The sequence below is a fragment of the Microtus ochrogaster genome, chromosome 17 (genome assembly GCF_000317375.1).
Source record: "Microtus ochrogaster isolate Prairie Vole_2 chromosome 17, MicOch1.0, whole genome shotgun sequence".
NCBI lineage: Eukaryota > Metazoa > Chordata > Mammalia > Rodentia > Cricetidae > Microtus > Microtus ochrogaster.
Window position 1 is genome coordinate 3,390,066 of NC_022019.1, and position 18,217 is coordinate 3,408,282.

The window sequence follows — 18,217 nt, forward strand, 5'->3', positions numbered from 1 at the left end:
CACTGCTCCAGGGAGGCAGGGCCCAGGCTGAATCCTGGGAAGCTGAGAGCAAGAGGCTGCTTTGTGGAAAGAGAGCACTGAACACCTGAGGCTGTCCCCTTAACCTTGCACATGCCTCCCACATACTGCCCCTTTTCCTATCTATCATGGGCGCGCGTGCACCCGCATGCACCTATCCACCCACACAAATATTTTTTCTGAAAAAAGTGTTAAGAGAAGATAGAGCATGCTCAATAAGTTTGAAAATTCATTTTTAATTCTAAGATGTTATTATGTCATTCTTTTATTTGCTGTAAACATATCTGAATATTTTTGTTTATAGTGAGTTGTATTTTGTGGGTTACCTTTTTATATCTAATTGAATACGTGTACTTTTTGCTAGTAAGCTCTCTGACTATTTTTTCTCAGGGTGTATCCTTGGCTATCTTTGAACTCACTCTGTAGACCAGGCTGGCCTTATACTCACAGAGATCCTCCTGCCTCTACCTCCTGAGTGCTAGAATTAAAGGTGTGTGCCACCATACCTGGTGTGCATTTTTAATATAGATGTTATTTATTTTTCTACGTTGTTTATCCTTTTGTTTCCCTAATAATTTCTGGCTTTTGTATTGTATTCACTTCTTTTTATGTCATCAGTCAATGTATATTATCTTACAAACTTTATTTTCTCTTTCCACCCAATGAAATATTTTCTTACATTCTTACCATTACTACTTTCTTTTTTTAAACGTATTTTGCAAATACAATTTCCCAAGTCCTAAACTTAAGGCCATAATTTTGCTCCAGCCTCCAGTAGTGGGACCAGACTTCATAGAGGTTACGTAGAAGAAGCCACGCTGGAAGACAAGCCCTCGCAGACTTCTCATATCGTGTTTGTCGTGCATGGCATTGGACAGAAGATGGACCAAGGAAGAATTATAAAAAACACAGCCATGTGAGTTCTTCGCAGACAGTCCCACTTCTGCCCAAGGCATAAGCAGGTCTACAGAGGTGCCGACTCTTCTAATGTCAGTGATGTTTCTGGATGAAACCAAAACAGTGACTGTATCCTGATGAGACGTGACTTTCCCTCCTTAATTGACATCATTAATTTAAGAGTTGACAGCAGGAAATGAGCTAGTTTTTAAGTTTGTTCCTTCCTCTCTGAGCCTCAGAAATTGAGAATCTTCAAAGTTGTCCAACTTTGAGAAGATTAAGAATTGTTTAAACTGACAGTTTTCAATATAATCTGCCCACTAATAGCTCCCAGAGGAAACAACTCTAGATTGTACACAGAAGTCAGTGGATACTTAACATACAAGACAGGTTATTTATCTCCTTATTGTTAGATACTCAGCTCTATTCTAGAACCTCTTTAGGAACTTCTTGGGATATGTGTATGGCGAGCTGTGTGTTTCAACAGTTGAGTGCTGTGTTCAAGGTCCAGCAGAGCTCATGAGGCCCAGGATGCTGATGCAGTAAGAACAAGTCCGTTACTGTGGAAAGCACAGTCTGCCAGTAAAATTTGCCATCCGTGAAGTAAACGTTTAGCTCTAGGAATTCGATCCTCCATGACCTGCACGTGCCATTGTTGAGCTTGCTACACTGTAAGGTCATCATGCCCACAGAGGGGAAAGTGAAAGTGCAACCCAGGTTGTATTGTTGCTGGAGACTGGCAGGCAGCCTTCATTCTCCAGTCCCTTTGTTTCTCCTGTAGGCGTCTCATTGATCTAGTTCTGACTTTGTTTTATGATGAGTCATATGACTTGGCATGATAATTATGTCCTGATGCATCCTTTCTTAGATATCAAGGACCATGAGAATGGTTTGTGTGGCATATCCTCTGTGAGATCATTAGTAAACAGACGTTTAATTTCTTCAGGTACAAGTAAGGCAAAACGTATTACAAAAGGTGGAATCCTGTGGAGTCTTCCCGGACTCGCTGACACCTTACAGGAGCTGTGCAGTAGAAAGGCCATGTGGGTGACACCACATGGACGCAATTCGTGAACAGACTGTACAAGAAAGAGGGAACTAATGTCTGCAGTGAATGGAGCATAATGGAGCATACAGTATTTGGAGCATAAATAGAAAATGTTGTAATGTTACTATGAATTAGTTTTATAGTCAGTGGGAAAATGAGGCTAGTGAACTACATATTTGCTAAAATTTAAAAATTACTAGATTGTAATACTTTATTATTGAATAGACGTTATTTTAGAAAATCTTCTGTTCGGAGATAAGATGGCTGGGGATGTAGCTCAGTGGTAGAGCATTTACTTCATGTGTGCAAGGTGTAACTCAAGCATGTGGAAGCCTGGGCTGAGGGTTTGTGTGAGAAATAAAATGGTGTGGTGTCTGGGATTTGCTTTAGACCGTGAAAGGAAGGCCTGCCTGGGGAGGGACAGCAGGAGGGGAGTGTTCACAGTGAACTCTGAGTGTCTTCATTAGGTTGTGCTCATCAGAATCCTATTGGGGTGACAGAATTCATGTAACTGGCTAAAGGAAAGCTGTAAGTGCATTAATACCTTAATTTTCAAAGTAAAAGATTGAAAATTGCATTAGAAAGAAGAGGTAAAGGGGGCAGAAAGATTGCAAGAGCCGGAGGACCAGGAAGTCTTCTGCAAGACAGTGTCTTCTAGCTATGACAGGGCAGCTGTGCACATGAAGCCTCAACAGAGTGACGACCTGAACAGTGGGACCACCACTAGCCATGCAGGCATGGATGAGGAGAACCCATGGGGGCCATCGCTAGATGAAGAGCTACAGGCAATACTCAGAGAGAGAAAAAATTAGTAACCCTCAGGATGAACCCCCAATTGGTTCTCCAGTACCATGTAGTCATACCTGAAATTACATACATGTAAGCAGCACTATAAACAGACTCAGCAGGTTGTATTTATATATCTGTTCATCTGTATGTATGTGTGTAACAATAATTGGCAAAAAAGGGGCCATGAATTGAGAGGGAGTAGGAGAGGTGAGTACAGGGATATGAGAGGAACTGGAGGGAGAAGAAGGGGGAAGGAAATGATGTGATTATATATTAATTAAAAATAAAACTTTTTAAAAGGAGATGAAATGAGATAGCTCATGACTGGACGCATGATGTGTGGAAATGAACAAAAGCACGGATATATTCATTATGTTCTTGCATCCCTGAAGAATTGTGTCATTTAGAATGTAATGTAAGTGGGAGCATCTGAAGTCCTGACTGACAAATAGGAAAATACCTGAGTATAACCAGTATAGTGTCGCCGTCAGTGGGATACAGCTGGACAGAGCTGCCAGGAAATGGAGGTATTACAATGAGAGATATTTACACCATGTAAAGACATTCATGAAGTTATTCTCAAAATTTTTTCTTACATTTATTTACTTTTTAGGATGAGAGAAGCTGCAAGAAAAATAGAAGAAAAGCATTTTTCCAACCATGCGACGCATGTTGAGTTCCTGCCTGTTGAGTGGCGGTCAAAGCTTACTCTTGATGGAGGTATATTCTGTTTGGAAATGGAATGATTTTAGCCAATGATAAACCTTTACTAGAGTAAATACATGGTTTTAGAAATATTTTTATTAAGAACAAAATCTTGGTCATGTTCAGCAGCATATGTCTTTAATCCCAGCCCTTAGGGGTGGGTGTGGGGGATAAAGCAGGTGGAGCTCTGGCTGATACACCAAGTTCCAGACCAGGAGCACACACACATGAAATCTGTTTTAAAATTGTCTGAATATATTCACTTTTTGTTCCTGATTATTCAAGAACATACTTGAGGGAAAAAACTGATTTTTTTAAAAATTGACAAAACTGACTTGTGTCTGGACTGCCATGTGGACTTCACAGATAGCATGTTTGTGTGTGTCCTTTGTGATCTGGAGGTAAAAGAAGGAAATCTAGGTCTGTGTAACAGCAACGCCCACTTTCATCACTGTGGCACACTGCCTTGGGTGCAGCCACAGAATCTTCCATGTCTGTGTTATTGTTTCCTGGTTAGCAACGTCAACTAGAGCACTGCACTCCAAAGTGGCATCAGGAATTGTAATGTCCTTTTACAAAGTAAATACGTCATAGTAGGGTTTCTATTGCTGTGAAGAGACACCACGACCACAGCAACTCTTACAAAGGAAAAACATTTATTTGGGGTATCTTACAGTTTCAGAGGTTTAATTCATTATCATTGGTGAGACATGATAAATGTGAGGTCCAGAGAGATGATCCTTCCCTTCCTCACTCGCTGTTATAATGTTGCTGCTGTCGGTGTTGTGCCTTTGTTACATATGTCTTCTGGAAAGTGGCAGAGTGTCCTACAGCTTGACTTGCAGGCAACAGGAGGTGAAACCCAAGACTGGGTGGTACCTTGAGCTTATAGGAGACCTCAAAGCCCACCCGAACAGTGACACTCTTCTTCAGCAAGACCACACTTCCCTTTGGGGGACATTTTCTTTCAAACCACAAAGTAGCTAAATGCTAGTGACCAAGGAAGATGTCTCAGCAGTTATGGTGCATATGTAAGGTTCCATATTTGCTGTGAGAGAATGCTCTTGTACATTATAGAGATTTGTCACTCCTATTAGTTTAATAAAATGCTGGTTGGCCAGTAGCAGGCAGAACATATAGGTGGGGGTGAACAGACTAGGAGAATTCTGGGAAGAGAAAAGGCAGAGTCAGTCACCTGCCAGATGCAGAAGAAGCAAGATGTGAATGCCTTACTGAGAAAAGGTACCAAGCCACGTGGCTAAACATAGACAAGAATTATGGGTGAACTTAAGTCATAAGAGCTAGTTAATAATAAGCCTGAGCAGTAGGCCAAACAGTTTATGATTAATATAAGCCTCTGTGTGTTTAGTTGGGATTGAATGGATGTAGGACTGGGAGGAACAGGAATTTCTGTCTACACATATAGTAACACTATGCGTTTTTCTGGCTTGCCCAGGTAAATGTCAGGAATGTAGACAACAGGATGAATTAACATTTCCTAAACCCCTGAGCCTGTAGTTCTGGCTAAGTTCACATTGTCATGATACTTGTTTGTTTTTGAAACAATCTCACCTTTGTAGTCCAGATGGCCTTGAACTCACAGTCCTGCCTTAGCCTCCTGAGCCCTAGGATTCTGAGAATCACCTACTGATGATTCAGTCCCAAATAAACAGACAGAGGTTTTGATAGTTTTGAAGGTATTAAGATAACTGAAAGAAGCCAACCAGAAAGATCTCATGTTTTATGCTTCTGTTCATTTAAGTAGAAAAAGCAAAACTACAGTCACAAAGAACAAACCAGTGACTGTCAGAATTGAAGGGAAGGGAGAGAACTGTTTAAGTCAGAACAGCTCTGTGTCCTCATCACAGCCTTTGTTACATAAAACTGTGCAAGTATTAATATTCACCACCAGCTTTACTCTGTAAATTTCAGAGTAAAAGCATGGTATAGCAAGTATCAGTGTAGTCAGTGGTAGTGAAAGAGTAAAAGGAAACTAAGGTGTCCATGGACATACTGTCTTTGTAGTACAATAACATGAAAAGGGAATGCTAGGCATAAGAAATGTAAAGCACCAGTTCTGATTTACAGGTCCCCTGCTGTCTGCTCAGATTGCATAAAACTACACAGAAAAATAGAACTGATCATCTTCTCAAGGTCATGATGTAGAGGATTTATGTGCAAAATAATTGCTTTTCTATAGACCAGCAACAGACAACATAAAAAATACAAGATTCCAAGAAATAGCTCAAATATACAACTTTATAAAAAAAAATGTATAACTAGTATATTTAGGTTTTAAAGTATAAGAACTATTAAAATAGAGGAAAACTTAAATGCAAAGCTGATTCAGATTAAATGAGTGAATGAATATTCTAGAGATGCTAACTCCCAAACCGATCTGTAGATATTCACAGAACTTGGTGAACTGACTGTAAAATGGTTGTAGGAGAGAGGGCCCAGAGTAGCCAAGAACCAAGACACAGAGTCATGTCTTCCTCAGCTGCTGGAGCCATTTAACTTCTGTGATTTAAACACTTTATTGTTGGGACGAAGCCAGGCCGATAAACCGGTGCAGCCCAGCATGTGTGTGCCTCACCCGTCTGTGCTGATTTGGAACCTAAGCCACGACAAAGCAGTCATGAAAGGATTGCACTCTGAATGTGCTTGGAACCTGGTAATCCTGTGGGGGAGTTGGTTAAAATGACATCTGCTTTATAGATCAGTAAACCAAAGGCTTAACGTGAAAGCCAATGCTTTAGGGAATATTTGGGAGACTAGTTGAGAGTAGAGAGGGAATCCTAGTCTTCATCATGGTGCCTTTCAGTCCTTACTACGCTGTACTAAAGTACAGACTGAGTACGAATTAAATAATGTGAGCCAGTGCAGTGGCTTGTCCTTGGATGAAGTCCTAAGGCTCTGCCCTCCTGTGGTTTAGCGTTGTCATTGCTTCTCTGGTCTCCAGTAGTTCCAGTAGGACAGATAAATATGAAGCGTGGGAAAAGTCTTATTTATTCCTGGTTTGTTGTTAGCCGTGCCCGAGTGTGCCAGATGGGCATAATTTGGGCCAGGGTAAATATGGCCAAAAATTTGTTAATAACCTTCATCCTCTAACATTCCTTTTCTGTTGTCGTTGTTGTCTTTTACTTTTTGTTTTGTTTTATCTTGGATATTTTGCAAGGAAGAAAGATCCCCATTAATGTTTATTACTTAAATTACTTAAGTTACTTTCAGAAGTGTGATTTTTCCCTGGAACCTTCTGTAAGTTTGATTTCGGTTTTGTTTTGTTTGTAGACACTGTTGATTCCATTACTCCCGACAAAGTGCGAGGCTTGAGGGACATGCTGAACAGTAGTGCGATGGACATAATGTACTATACTAGCCCGCTTTATAGGGACGAGGTAAGTACCAGGACTGTTTTGGCATGTTAGGTGTTCTGTATAGTAACATCGGCCTTTTAATAGTGAATGTGGTCAGCTTAGGCCAAGTCTTCCCAGTGTTTCCCAGAGAGCAACCGCTCGGTGCTCCTTAAAAACACAGAGGAGGCAGAGCTACAAAGAGAGACCTTGTCTCAAAACAAGGAGAGAGGTACGTGGTGGTTCACACTGCAAGCCCAACACTCAGGAGCCTAAGACAGAAAGATGGTCATGAGTTCAAGACCCCTGTGAGCCACACAGTGAAGCCCTATCTCAAAAAAAAAAGGTAGAATAATAAAAATAGCGTAATTATAAAGTGTATAGAGACTAGGAGTGAAGCTATTCTGAGCTCATGATTTATAAAATATGCTTATAGGTATTTTATATATGTATGTATATATGTATACGCAGATGTCTGTGTTTGCATGCATACATTTCGAGCAGAGTTTACTGAAATAGCCAGAAACCAAGGATTCCCCTTATCACACTGAGCCCACAACACCCAAATGTTTGTAGTGCCTATTCCCCATAAAGAAAATTTACAATTCCTTGTGGATATAGCTGATTCAGAGGCCCAAACAATTTGTGACAGAAACTACAGAAATGTCCAAAAGAATAATGGCAGGTCCCAAGGATAGGAGCTAGAGAACCATTGCAGTCGGCTGAACCTGAGCCTGTCTGGGACCAGAGTGCTTCACCACAGGAATTAGTACTTCAACATGGGATACAGTAATGTCAATGCAGTTTATTTTAGGATTGTAAATCATTTTTAAAACTTCCATTTGTATTGATGAAAAATTGACTGGATAGTGGCTAGGTCTCTTGCTTTTAGTAGAACGGTAAAGCTGACTGGAGCTGCACAGTCATTTTACAGTAGGCATGGCGGTGCTGAGTGTAAGCTGGACGTGCTCATCAGTGAATGTGAAATTGAGAGCAGTGTTGCTTAGGAGCAGGCTATTGTGTGCATCCCCGCAGACTGCTCCCTGGTCCACAAAAGAGGAACAGTAATTATACACAGGAGAAATCGGGCAGCATCTATCCTGGGTTTCCCAAGGGACAGGTGGACAGTGTGAGCCTTTGAATATGGTACCCAGTGGAGGATGCAGCATCCCCTGTGCAGCATTCTAATATTGAGGAAATACCTGAGAAACGCAGACAAGGTGTGGGCTGGGCTGTATTCTTTTCTGTTGTCAGTGTCATAGAAGACAGTAATTACAGGAACTATTGCCGATTACAGGGGTAAAGAGACTGATAATACTCTATCCCACTTCCTGTTGTCCTGCAGTAGATGAGGAAGCTCAGGAATGGATGACAGAGTTGGGTTGTGGTAGTAGATTAGATAAAATATTTCCAGGTAATGCCATGGGGCACGAATAATCACAGTAGAAATGTTCCTAGCATCAGGAAATGTAATGAGATAAAAGATGACAGTGTACACTGTATCCCTCAAGTAATTGCCAGAGATGTTGGGAAGGTGTGTGACTGCATACTTAGAGAAGCAGAGAGAGTAACTAACACAAGTGTGGTCAACGCTAACAAAAGGAGAATCTGAGGAGGGGAGTGTGCTTCTGAGTGCAAGTACCTGTGGAGTCCAGGAAAGGGCATTGGCTCCCTCGGAGCGGTCATTAACGGCTATGAGCACCCTGCGTGAGTGCTTAGAACTGACCTCAGGGGTCCCTAAGAGCAGTGTGCTCTAACAAACCCCAAGCCATCTCCACCACAGACATTTGATTTTTTTGTACTAATTTTACTTTGTAACATTTTATATTTTCAAATAAAAAGTTGAGGAAACAAAATATTCAAGTTAAGGGGAAAAACAGTTTTCTAGGTCCATCCCCAAGTGATTCACTTGGTCTGAAATGAAGCCTGTGTTTATATTTTAAATTAGCAGTTCTCCTAGGTACTACCATCAGGGAATTCTGGGTAGTGCTTCTTAAAGCATTTATGAAGAAAAAAAGGAGTGCATAGTAAGCGGTGTTTCTTGCTCACTCGCTCGCTTGTTTACAGTCTGTAAATTAGATGTGGTGCAGCAGTTAAGAGCACTTGTTGCTTCTCACTGGACCCTGGTTCGGTTCCCAGCACCCACTTGGTGGTTCACAACCATTGTGACTTCAGTTCCAGGGAATCCTAACCCCCTCTTCTGACATCCTCCAGGCACATTTGATGCACAGACATGTATGCAGATAAATCATTCATAAAAAATAAGATAATCAGAATAAGCTGCAATCCCTCACAAAGACAGTAAAATTATCAGTGACTAGGAGGAGGAGCATGGTCGTGTCCTGTGGTGAAGACCTTTGAGGCAGTAGCAGAGCTGCCTCAAAAGATGGACCCTCCCTTCAACATGGAAATGAGTGGACCCTAAGCCACCACCAGCCAGGGTTAGAGGGACAAGGCTGTGTGTCAGCTCTTCCTCCTCAGGCCAAGGCCATACCTTCTGAGGCTTGCGTTTTTAAAATACGTGAAAATTGGGTGCTTTTTTGCCAGTGTGCTGAAGTACTTCTATGTTTCCCTAGTATAAACCTTAGAATCAAGACCTTCAAGAGTAAACAGTAGTAGAGATGAGTCAGTGTCTTACTGCCCGAGCACACACAGCATCCTGGATTCAATCCCAAGCAAAACACTCCTGTGCCCTTTCTCTGTAGCTGCTGCTTGGATTGTAAGGAAGGAATTTTTTTTTTTTATCTTACAGATTTTTGATACTGTAAGAGCTCACTCCAGAGATTACAGCTCCCTTGATGAACAGCACACAGAGTGACATTGCATGGCGTACTCTTTAGTCCTGGAGTTTTGCCTACAGCCCAAGTCTTAAAAGGCTTTTATATTCATTTTTCCTTGAACTAGTAGTTCCTGATGTAGCATTCTCAAGCTAGCACCACCGACATTTTCCAGGAATGTGTTACAAATGCAGATTCCCAGGGTCTCCAGTGCCTCTGAGTCGGGAACTCAGAGCCAGAGCCCACCAGTCCACTTGTAGCAGTCTGCCTGCCCAGGAGACCCTGATCCATGTGAGAATTGGAGGACAATTGCCACTGGAGCATGGGGCTCTTCTCCTCTCTCTGTGCATGGCCAGGATGTATTGCATCAGACAGATCACATAGTTTCAATAGCTTAGATCAGCCTCTGTTTTAGTGAGCTCTGAGATGTGAACAGAAGATGCCAGGGCTTCATGCATACATCACTGAGCCCACCAGTCAAAGTACAAGAGTAAGTGCTAGTTTATGCCATCAGGTGTAGGATATCCAGTAGCAGCTGATGGAGTTTGGTTGTCTCTTGATAGAACATGATTTTAAAATAAAGCTCTGTAAAAACAAATATGTCAGAGAAACCGCTGGCTTGTTAACTAGTGAGGTAGAATGAATAAAAACTGAAAATTTATAATCAAGTAGAAGAAACAGTAAGGAGAGAGAACTGTGCTAAACTTCAGGGTTTGAGACAGTTTGAGAGATAAAGTAGCCTTCTTTGTGGGTTTGGGGAAGGTGCTTATTTCGGCAGCTTCCCAAAGATGAACTACTGAGCTGCTTCACATCAGTGGGCCTATTAGTTGAGCTCAGTCACTGAAGTCATCTTCATTTTCTCTGTCAACAGCACGATGAGATGTAAACTATGGAGGTCTCTGTGACTTCATGCAGCAGCTCTTACTACATAGTCTAGCTTCAGGATATCTGTTACAAACTTACATTCCTCTAAAAATGTTACTACGACTAAAGCCCACTCACTGAAAATTTAGAATTGATAGACAGTAAGTTGCTTTAAAGTAGAAATTTCCAGGGGTCTTTGGAGATCTTATTAGAATCCAAAAGGAAATTTTTCCTATCTGTGGGACAGCTGGCTAGTGTAACTTACTGAACGCCTACAAAAGGATGGATCTTGATGATAATCTCCGCCTGGGGTGATGAGGCTCTGGTGATGAGACGGTTTGTAGTATGTATACAGACCTGCATTCCTGTATTTTTTAAAGCACCTGAGTAATTTAATAACCTGTTTATATTTCAGCAATCATGTTTGTTTTTCTTAATGCATTTGCATTTAGAAATAAAGTTTATAGCCCTCAATGAAAAATCTAATATGATTGTATTTTCTTATTTCAAACAGCTAGTTAAAGGCCTTCAGCAAGAGCTGAATCGATTATATTCCCTTTTCTGTTCTCGGAATCCAGACTTTGAAGAAAAAGGGGGTAAAGTCTCAATAGTATCCCATTCCTTGGGGTGTGTAATTACTTATGATATCATGACGGGCTGGAATCCAGTTCGACTCTATGAGCAGCTGCTACAGAAAGAAGAAGAGCTGCCTGATGAACGGTGGAGGAGCTACGAAGAGCGGCATCTTCTTGATGAACTCTATATAACGAAGCGACGGTAAACATCCCTAGATTTTTGAAAGTGTTGGAAACGCCCTACCAGAATTGCTGATGTTCTTAAGAAAATGCCTTGGATCTGGAGAAATGGCTCTGTGGTTAAGAACACAGGCTGATCTCTGAGAGGACCAGAGTTGAGTTCCCAGCACCCACATCGGGCTGCTCACAACTCCTGTAACTCCAGCTCCAGGAAATCCAGTTCCTCTTCTGTGCTCACATGCATGCATAGAACAAACACAAATATAGTAATAAAAAAAAGCTTTATGCTTTGTTCAAGGTATAGATTACTAGATAACATACCTAACCAACCTATAGGTTATTAATTTTTATACTTTATTGCATGCATTTTTCCTCTTCCTCCATCTTTTCTCACAGTTTGTTCCCACTGTCTGCAGTGTGTAATCGTTTGTTTTGCTGGTCTGTACCTTTATTCTGAAAGTAGTATTAAAACTTTGTTACTCTTGGACAATTATTTTACATGTTATCTCTTAACAATTATATAGTATATAATTATAAGCAGATTTAATGACCCTCTTAGCATCCTTTAATTCTTTGCTGACTATTATCTTAGGTGATACTTGCGTTCACCATCTTCCTCCTCTAACTGATACAAGTTTACACTGATTCTGATAGTTTAGCATTTTATACAAACGACTGGGTTAACTGACAAAATTTTTACTCAGAAAGCTTGGCTTTGTTTTACTTTTAGAGTAGTTGTCTCAGGATTTGACTTATTAGGTGCCGAAGACATAAATATTATGATAACAAAATGATTATTAGTCTCGGAAGAAAATGATGTTTAACAGGTGGTGGTGGCACACACCTTCAGTTCCAGCCTCAAGAAGCAGAAGCAGGTAGATTTCTGAGTTTGAAACCAGGCTGGCCTTTAAAGCTAGCTCCAGGACATCCAGGGTTACCCAGAGAAACCCTGTCTCAAATAAACATAAAAGAAAATAAGTTTGGCAATCCTCAGAGCATCGTTCTTGATGTGTAAATCCAGTGAAACTTTGAGTGGACAGGAATTTGATCCTCAGCCCCATTGTCAGACCACACAGTCACCTGCTGCACCAGCTCCAAGAGACCCAGCGCCCTCTTCTGGCTTGTGCAGGCACTCCATTTATCAACATGTGCACACTCGTGATTCAAAATGAATCACAGAACACTTACACCTTTTTTAAAAAATGTAATCATGGTGGCACAAGCTTGTAATCCTAGCAGTTAGGAAGTCGAGCTAGGAAGATCAAGATTTCAAAGTTAGCCCAGGCAACATGAGACTGTCCAAGATAACTAAGAAAATACTTACATATGTAAATGAGTAAGTCTGTCTGAGAAAGTGAGTCGTAGCTTTCTTGAAAAAAAAAATGTAAGCGAATGTATTAGATGTGAGCAAAGCCGGAAAGTAATAAAACAGGCGACTCGGGTGTCCTTAGCCAAGCGGGGTCAAACGTGGCTTCTCGGGTGCTCAACAAATAATGACTGTTTTAGAAATTAAAGTAGGTGGGGGCAATGCAGTGAAAACACCTATAAAATTCATTACTAAATATCGATAGGGAAAAGACATTTTTTAAAAAAGATTGAAGAAGAGAGTATAAAATATAATTTTTAAAGCAAGGCAGGCAGGCATGTAGAGAGAGAGAGAAGCGGGGATAGGTGGGTGGATAGTTTTGTATATACAAGTGTGGTAAGAAGTGCCTTTGCAGGCCCTGAGCAGTACAGCAGGAATTGATTAAACATTGTCATAGAAGGGGCTAATGTAAGAGCCATCGTTGCTTCATAAAGTAGTAATGATGATTTGTTGTGAAACTGTAATGTTTGTGTGTGATCTCATGCTGCCTCCTAGGCTGAGGGAAATAGAAGAAAGGCTACACGGACTGAAGGCGTCGTCCATAACACAAACACCTGCCTTAAAATTTAAGGTAAGGGAAGAGACCAGCCTCTCATCGTCTTGATACTTTTTAGACATTTGAGTATGGTGTCATGAAAATTTAGTTAAATGAAGGCTTCGTCGTGGTTGGTTATATGCTGTGTGCTTGGACACTTGCTCCAAAGAACAGCATGGGCGAGATGGTTCTGCCTGGGACATGGCAGTACCTAGATGCCCTTAGCAGTGTGCAGAGTAGCAGTGCACTGGAAACGGGGCTTTCCTTCTGTCTGGGAGACTTTAGGAGGATGAACACTTGTTCTTTAGCTCGGTTTACATTTGGCCAAGTTGAAAGAGAAAATAAAAGCAAGGAGAGGAAAAGTTGAGACAGATGCTTGGTGACGTTTACTATTTAGAAGGAACAAAATGTATGGTCCACAGCAAGAAGGAAATAAAAGGAAGTGGGCAGGCAGGAGTTCAGGGTAGGAAGTTGGGTGCTTCAGTTTATGAAGTCTAGAACAAAGCCCAAGACAAGGCTGCCAGGGTCCATTTGACTGGCATTGTCAGGACTTGGCAAAGGGCTGTGAGAAGAGGAACTGCCATCTGCTTGAGAGGGCAGAGTGAAGCTAGGTTTTGGATGAGTTAAAACGGTGCCCTAGTGAAGTCTAAGACATCGGTGCTGCTCCTGCTCTGGGAAGTGTTCTCTCCTGGAGTAGTAAAGAGAAGGTGTGTGGACCTCTGCGTGACCCCTGCATGTGCAGTCCACGTCGTCTCACGCAGGAGCTTAGCGTGCATCCTCAAGTGTGGGGTGACTCTGTGACTGGCACAGTTCTTTAGCTGGTATTTTTGTGAATGTGGGTGAATGCCTATGTGAATATGTATAAACCACGCGTGTGCCTGGTGCCTGAAGAGGCCGTAAGAGGATGCCAGATCCCTGTACTGGATCCCCCACAGTTTCTCTGTTAACATACACCGTTTCAAAACCAGGTTGTTAAGCTGGGTGGCAGAGTGCTTGGCCGGCGTGAACAAGGCACTAGGTTCAATCCCTAGCCCTGTGGGGGCACGGGGTGGTGAAATGGTAAAGTTGAAACATCCATTTAAAGAATATGGTCTCTGGAATTATCTTAATCTAGAATTTAAATACCAGCACTGCCATACATAATTAATGCTAAATGTATAAATGTATTTGGTAGATAAAACTATTTTTTACTAAAGAATTGGGTAGAACACATTAAGTATATTATGATCTTAGATTCTGTACCGCATGAGTAGAACCTGTTTATATAATTGGGTTTCTTCTGATGCAAGCCATGCATAGCTTAGTAAAGACTCCTCATCTTTATTTAGAGGGAAACATAGAAATTGAGAATTTAAGAAGAGTATCAAACCTAGCAAGTTTTACTTGGGACTTAAGGGGTCAGGAGGAAACAGGCATTTTTCTATGCGGATAACCAGCAGATAGATTGACCTTGAGGATGCTGATGTCCATCCTGTTGCACTTGACCAGGAGAAGAGGAGCAGTGACAAGCATTGGTGTGCAGTGTGGACAATGAGCCTTGCTCTGGCTGTGATTTTTGTATCTAGTTAGTACTATTAGACAAGGCGTGTGATCTTTCTGAACTCACCTGGTTACTCATCTCTGAACAAGGAAGTTCCTTTTTGTCTTCAGAATTCTTTTTTTTTTTTGTTTTTGGTTTTTCGAGGCAGGGTTTCTCTGTAGCTTTGGAGCCTGTCCTGGAACTCCCTTTGTAGACCAGGCTGGTCTCAAACTCACAGAGATCCGCCTGCCTCTGCCTCCCGAGTGCTGGGATTACAGGCGTGCGCCACCACCGCCCGGCTGTCTTCAGAATTCTTTGATGGGGGTTGGTGAGATGACTCAGCAGGGAAAGAGGCTTGCTCTGCATGCAAGCCTGGTGACCTGAGTTCAATCCCTGTAACCCTCATAAAGGTAGAAGGAAAGAATCAGCTTTACAGAATTGTCCGCTGACCTCCACATGTGTGCCATGGTACACACATGCCCCCACATACATATCATACATGTCCACACATGTTATTTTAGTGTTTTTCATTATTTAACAGTCACAACAGACTGAGAAAACAGTACCTTTGTATTTGTCAGACTGCAGCCATCATGAACAAAATGATATGGAAGAGGTGACTTACCAGATAGTTATGAAGTGACTGGGCATTTTGCACAGAATGTCGTAGCTTCCTCTTGTCACCTGTTTTTTATATTGAGTGGCTGGTATGTGTGTGTGCGCATGCCAATATGTATGTAGCTGGTTCATGCACTTGAATCTGCAGGGTTAGTGTGTGTGTGTGTGTGTGTGTGTGTGTGTGTGTGTGTGTGTGTGTGTTATGATTGAATATGCAATGCAGGTGCCTGGCCTGTATACAGAGGGGTCAGAGGACAAAGTTTTCCTCTGTCACTCTGCCTTTTTGCCTTGGGATAGAATCTCTCGCTGAACGAGAAACTTTCCATTCTGACGAGGTGGCTGGCTTGCAGGGTTTCAGAATCCTTTTATCTGCCCCACAATCTTGGAGTGACAGGATGCATAGCCGCACTCAGCTTCTTTACATGAATGCTAGGAAGTCAGACTTAGGTCCTCATGCTTGAAGAGTAAGTGCTGTTACCCACTGAGCCATCCTCCCCCCAAATCCTTGATTTTGCTTTTTGAGACAGAAACTCATCTAGTCGCCCAGGCTAATCTCAACATTACCCTGTAGCTCAGGCTGACCTCAAACTCTCGTGAGTCCTGGGACTGCAGACAGGAGCCGCAAGTGCAGCTTCACTTTCTGTCTCTGTCAGACCTCTTCTCTATCTGTAAGAGAACCGGTTTGCATCAGCTGTTTGCCCTGCTTTTCCTTGGGCTGGGCAGCTTGGCGATAGCATGTGTGAGGCTCCAGGTTCAGAAGCATGAAGGCGCCATTTCAGAATATTCCTTCAAAATAAATCTTCAGTTGTGTTTTTTTTTTCTCTAAAAATAGAAATCCTCCTGTCATCTTTTTGGAAAGAGTTACAGGCGCATAGAATTGGAGGCTGAAACCCTGTTGCAGGATGGTCGGATGAGGGCATGAGGACCAGAATCTGCCCTGGATTCTGGTTCTTTCACTCTCCCTTGTAGAGTTCCCCTTCCTCCTGCTGACTAAATGTAGGTCTGTGTCCAGCTCCCGGTGTTCTGAGCACATCCTTGGCAAGTGGGGTGACTGTCTTGGCCTCAGGCTCTGTCACTACAGTCATGTCGATTGATGGCGGAAGATAGATTTCTATACCCCTGCTCTAACTTTTCAGCCACACATTACAGACATCTCAAACTTACCTGTAACAAAAATAAGATTTGGGGACAGTTTGCTCTGACAGTGGAACTGCACTGTTGTGTCTCTGACCCCTTCTGTATCGTCTCCATGCCAGCATCCCACTCGATCCTCGAATGTTGCCATTATGAATGACAGCGGGGCCTGCCCTGCTTGAGAATATTCTTGCCTCATTCCTTTCAAGAATTTTTTTTTTCCAAATCAGTAGTTTTTCAGTTTCCTGGTGCATTCACACACACTGCTACCAGGTTACGCTTCCCAGAATATGGGCTAAGTGCCGTTCCTCACAGCCTAAAGTATAAATGAAGCCTGTCTTCCTTGGATAGTCAGAGATGTGAGTGTTTATCATCCCAAGTAGATTCACACACATGCACTCACATGCACACTTTGGTTTCAGTCTTACCTATGTCTTTTCTCAAAAATCATCCAGTACCTTTTTCTCCCTACTTAGTCCAAATGAGTAACAGTGTAGTGGGTCATTCTTCCAGCCGGATACCCCAGTCTCAACTGTAGATCCTTACTCTCTTGGACTGGCCACTGCACGCCCCGCCCCCTGCAAAGGCCTCAGAGTTGGGGGCTCCATTCTTCCACGGCATTCCCCCCCACTCCATCAGCTTGAGAGCAGTGGCTCCACCCCGCTGCTGGTCCCGACCATCACAGCACCTGGCGTAGAGGCAGCCTTGTGTCACTTGACCAGGAACTAGAAGTGCAACGACACGCTTCCCTCACCTCCCTCCTTGTCTCAGCTTTAACTTCTGCTATATTTTAAAATAATGAAAACCCCACTGGAAGTAAATTATCATAAAATCATTAATGGCTGGTATGTAATTAACAAGTAATGTAAACAAAGCTTAAAACATATATACTCAGATTTAATTTTATTGTTTGTATTTTATTATTCTGTTGAAAATAACACTTCATCGTTGTTTCAATTCAGGATGGCTCTTTTCATTTTAGGTTGAGAATTTCTTCTGTATGGGATCCCCACTAGCAGTTTTTCTGGCATTGCGTGGCATCAGACCAGGAAATACTGGAAGTCAAGATCACATTTTACCTCGAGAGATTTGTAACCGCTTACTAAATATTTTTCATCCTACAGACCCAGTGGTGAGTTTCACTGTGAGCTTCCTAGATCCCTAACTGTTCTCTGTGAGCAGCAACCTTGGCAGGGACCGTGAGCTAACAGGAGATTCATTTCTGACTCAAAAAGGTTGTGTTTTAACACTGTGTTGGTTCATTCAGAGCTCATGAAATAAAGTGTTAGAGAGGATCTCCTCTTATAACACCTATCAGGGACTGGAAAGATGGCTCAGTTGTCAGGAGCACTTGGTGCTCTTGCCTAGGACCTGGCTTTGATTCCCAGTACCCACTTCAGGGGACTCACTACCTTCTGTGAATCCAGCTTCAGCGGAGCCCCCTTCTGGCCTCCATGGGCACTGCTACTTCCTTATGGTACACATACACATAACTCTTAAGTAAATATAAAAAAATACTTTTCTGCTTTAAGTGCTGTTTTTCTGAAACATCGTATAAAATTGAGATGAGTCTGACAGATCCCCTTCAAAGCATGAAAGGTAATATCATGCGTTAGTTGAGTCAAAGTTTAAAATGCTTGGTTTTTTTTTCAAATTTTTACTATATTTAATTTAAATGTTTTTAAAGGTAAACACTGAGATCTTCCATGCTGTTATAAATAGACATTTAGACTGGAGTAGCTCTGCATTAAAGTGCTTGCTTAGTTTGCGGGGAGGGGGGGGGGGAACGACACACACTACCTGGTTCGATTTCCCACTACACAGTGCAGAAATTTCCTT

General features: G+C 42.1%; 1 protein-coding gene across 7 annotated transcripts in view; it reads left to right on the top strand.

The window, feature by feature from the left end:
- Ddhd1 (DDHD domain containing 1) overlaps positions 1 to 18,217 on the top strand; it is a 73,161-nt gene that overhangs the window by 46,283 nt on the left and 8,661 nt on the right. For all 7 annotated transcript variants that reach the window (XM_013349205.2, XM_013349207.2, XM_013349206.2 and 4 more), the window contains 6 exons: positions 787 to 934; positions 3,366 to 3,472; positions 6,749 to 6,855; positions 10,966 to 11,228; positions 13,068 to 13,143; positions 17,361 to 17,510. In XM_013349205.2, the coding sequence (XP_013204659.1) occupies positions 787 to 934; positions 3,366 to 3,472; positions 6,749 to 6,855; positions 10,966 to 11,228; positions 13,068 to 13,143; positions 17,361 to 17,510 (851 nt within the window). The remainder of the gene's footprint in view (positions 1 to 786; positions 935 to 3,365; positions 3,473 to 6,748; positions 6,856 to 10,965; positions 11,229 to 13,067; positions 13,144 to 17,360; positions 17,511 to 18,217) is intronic.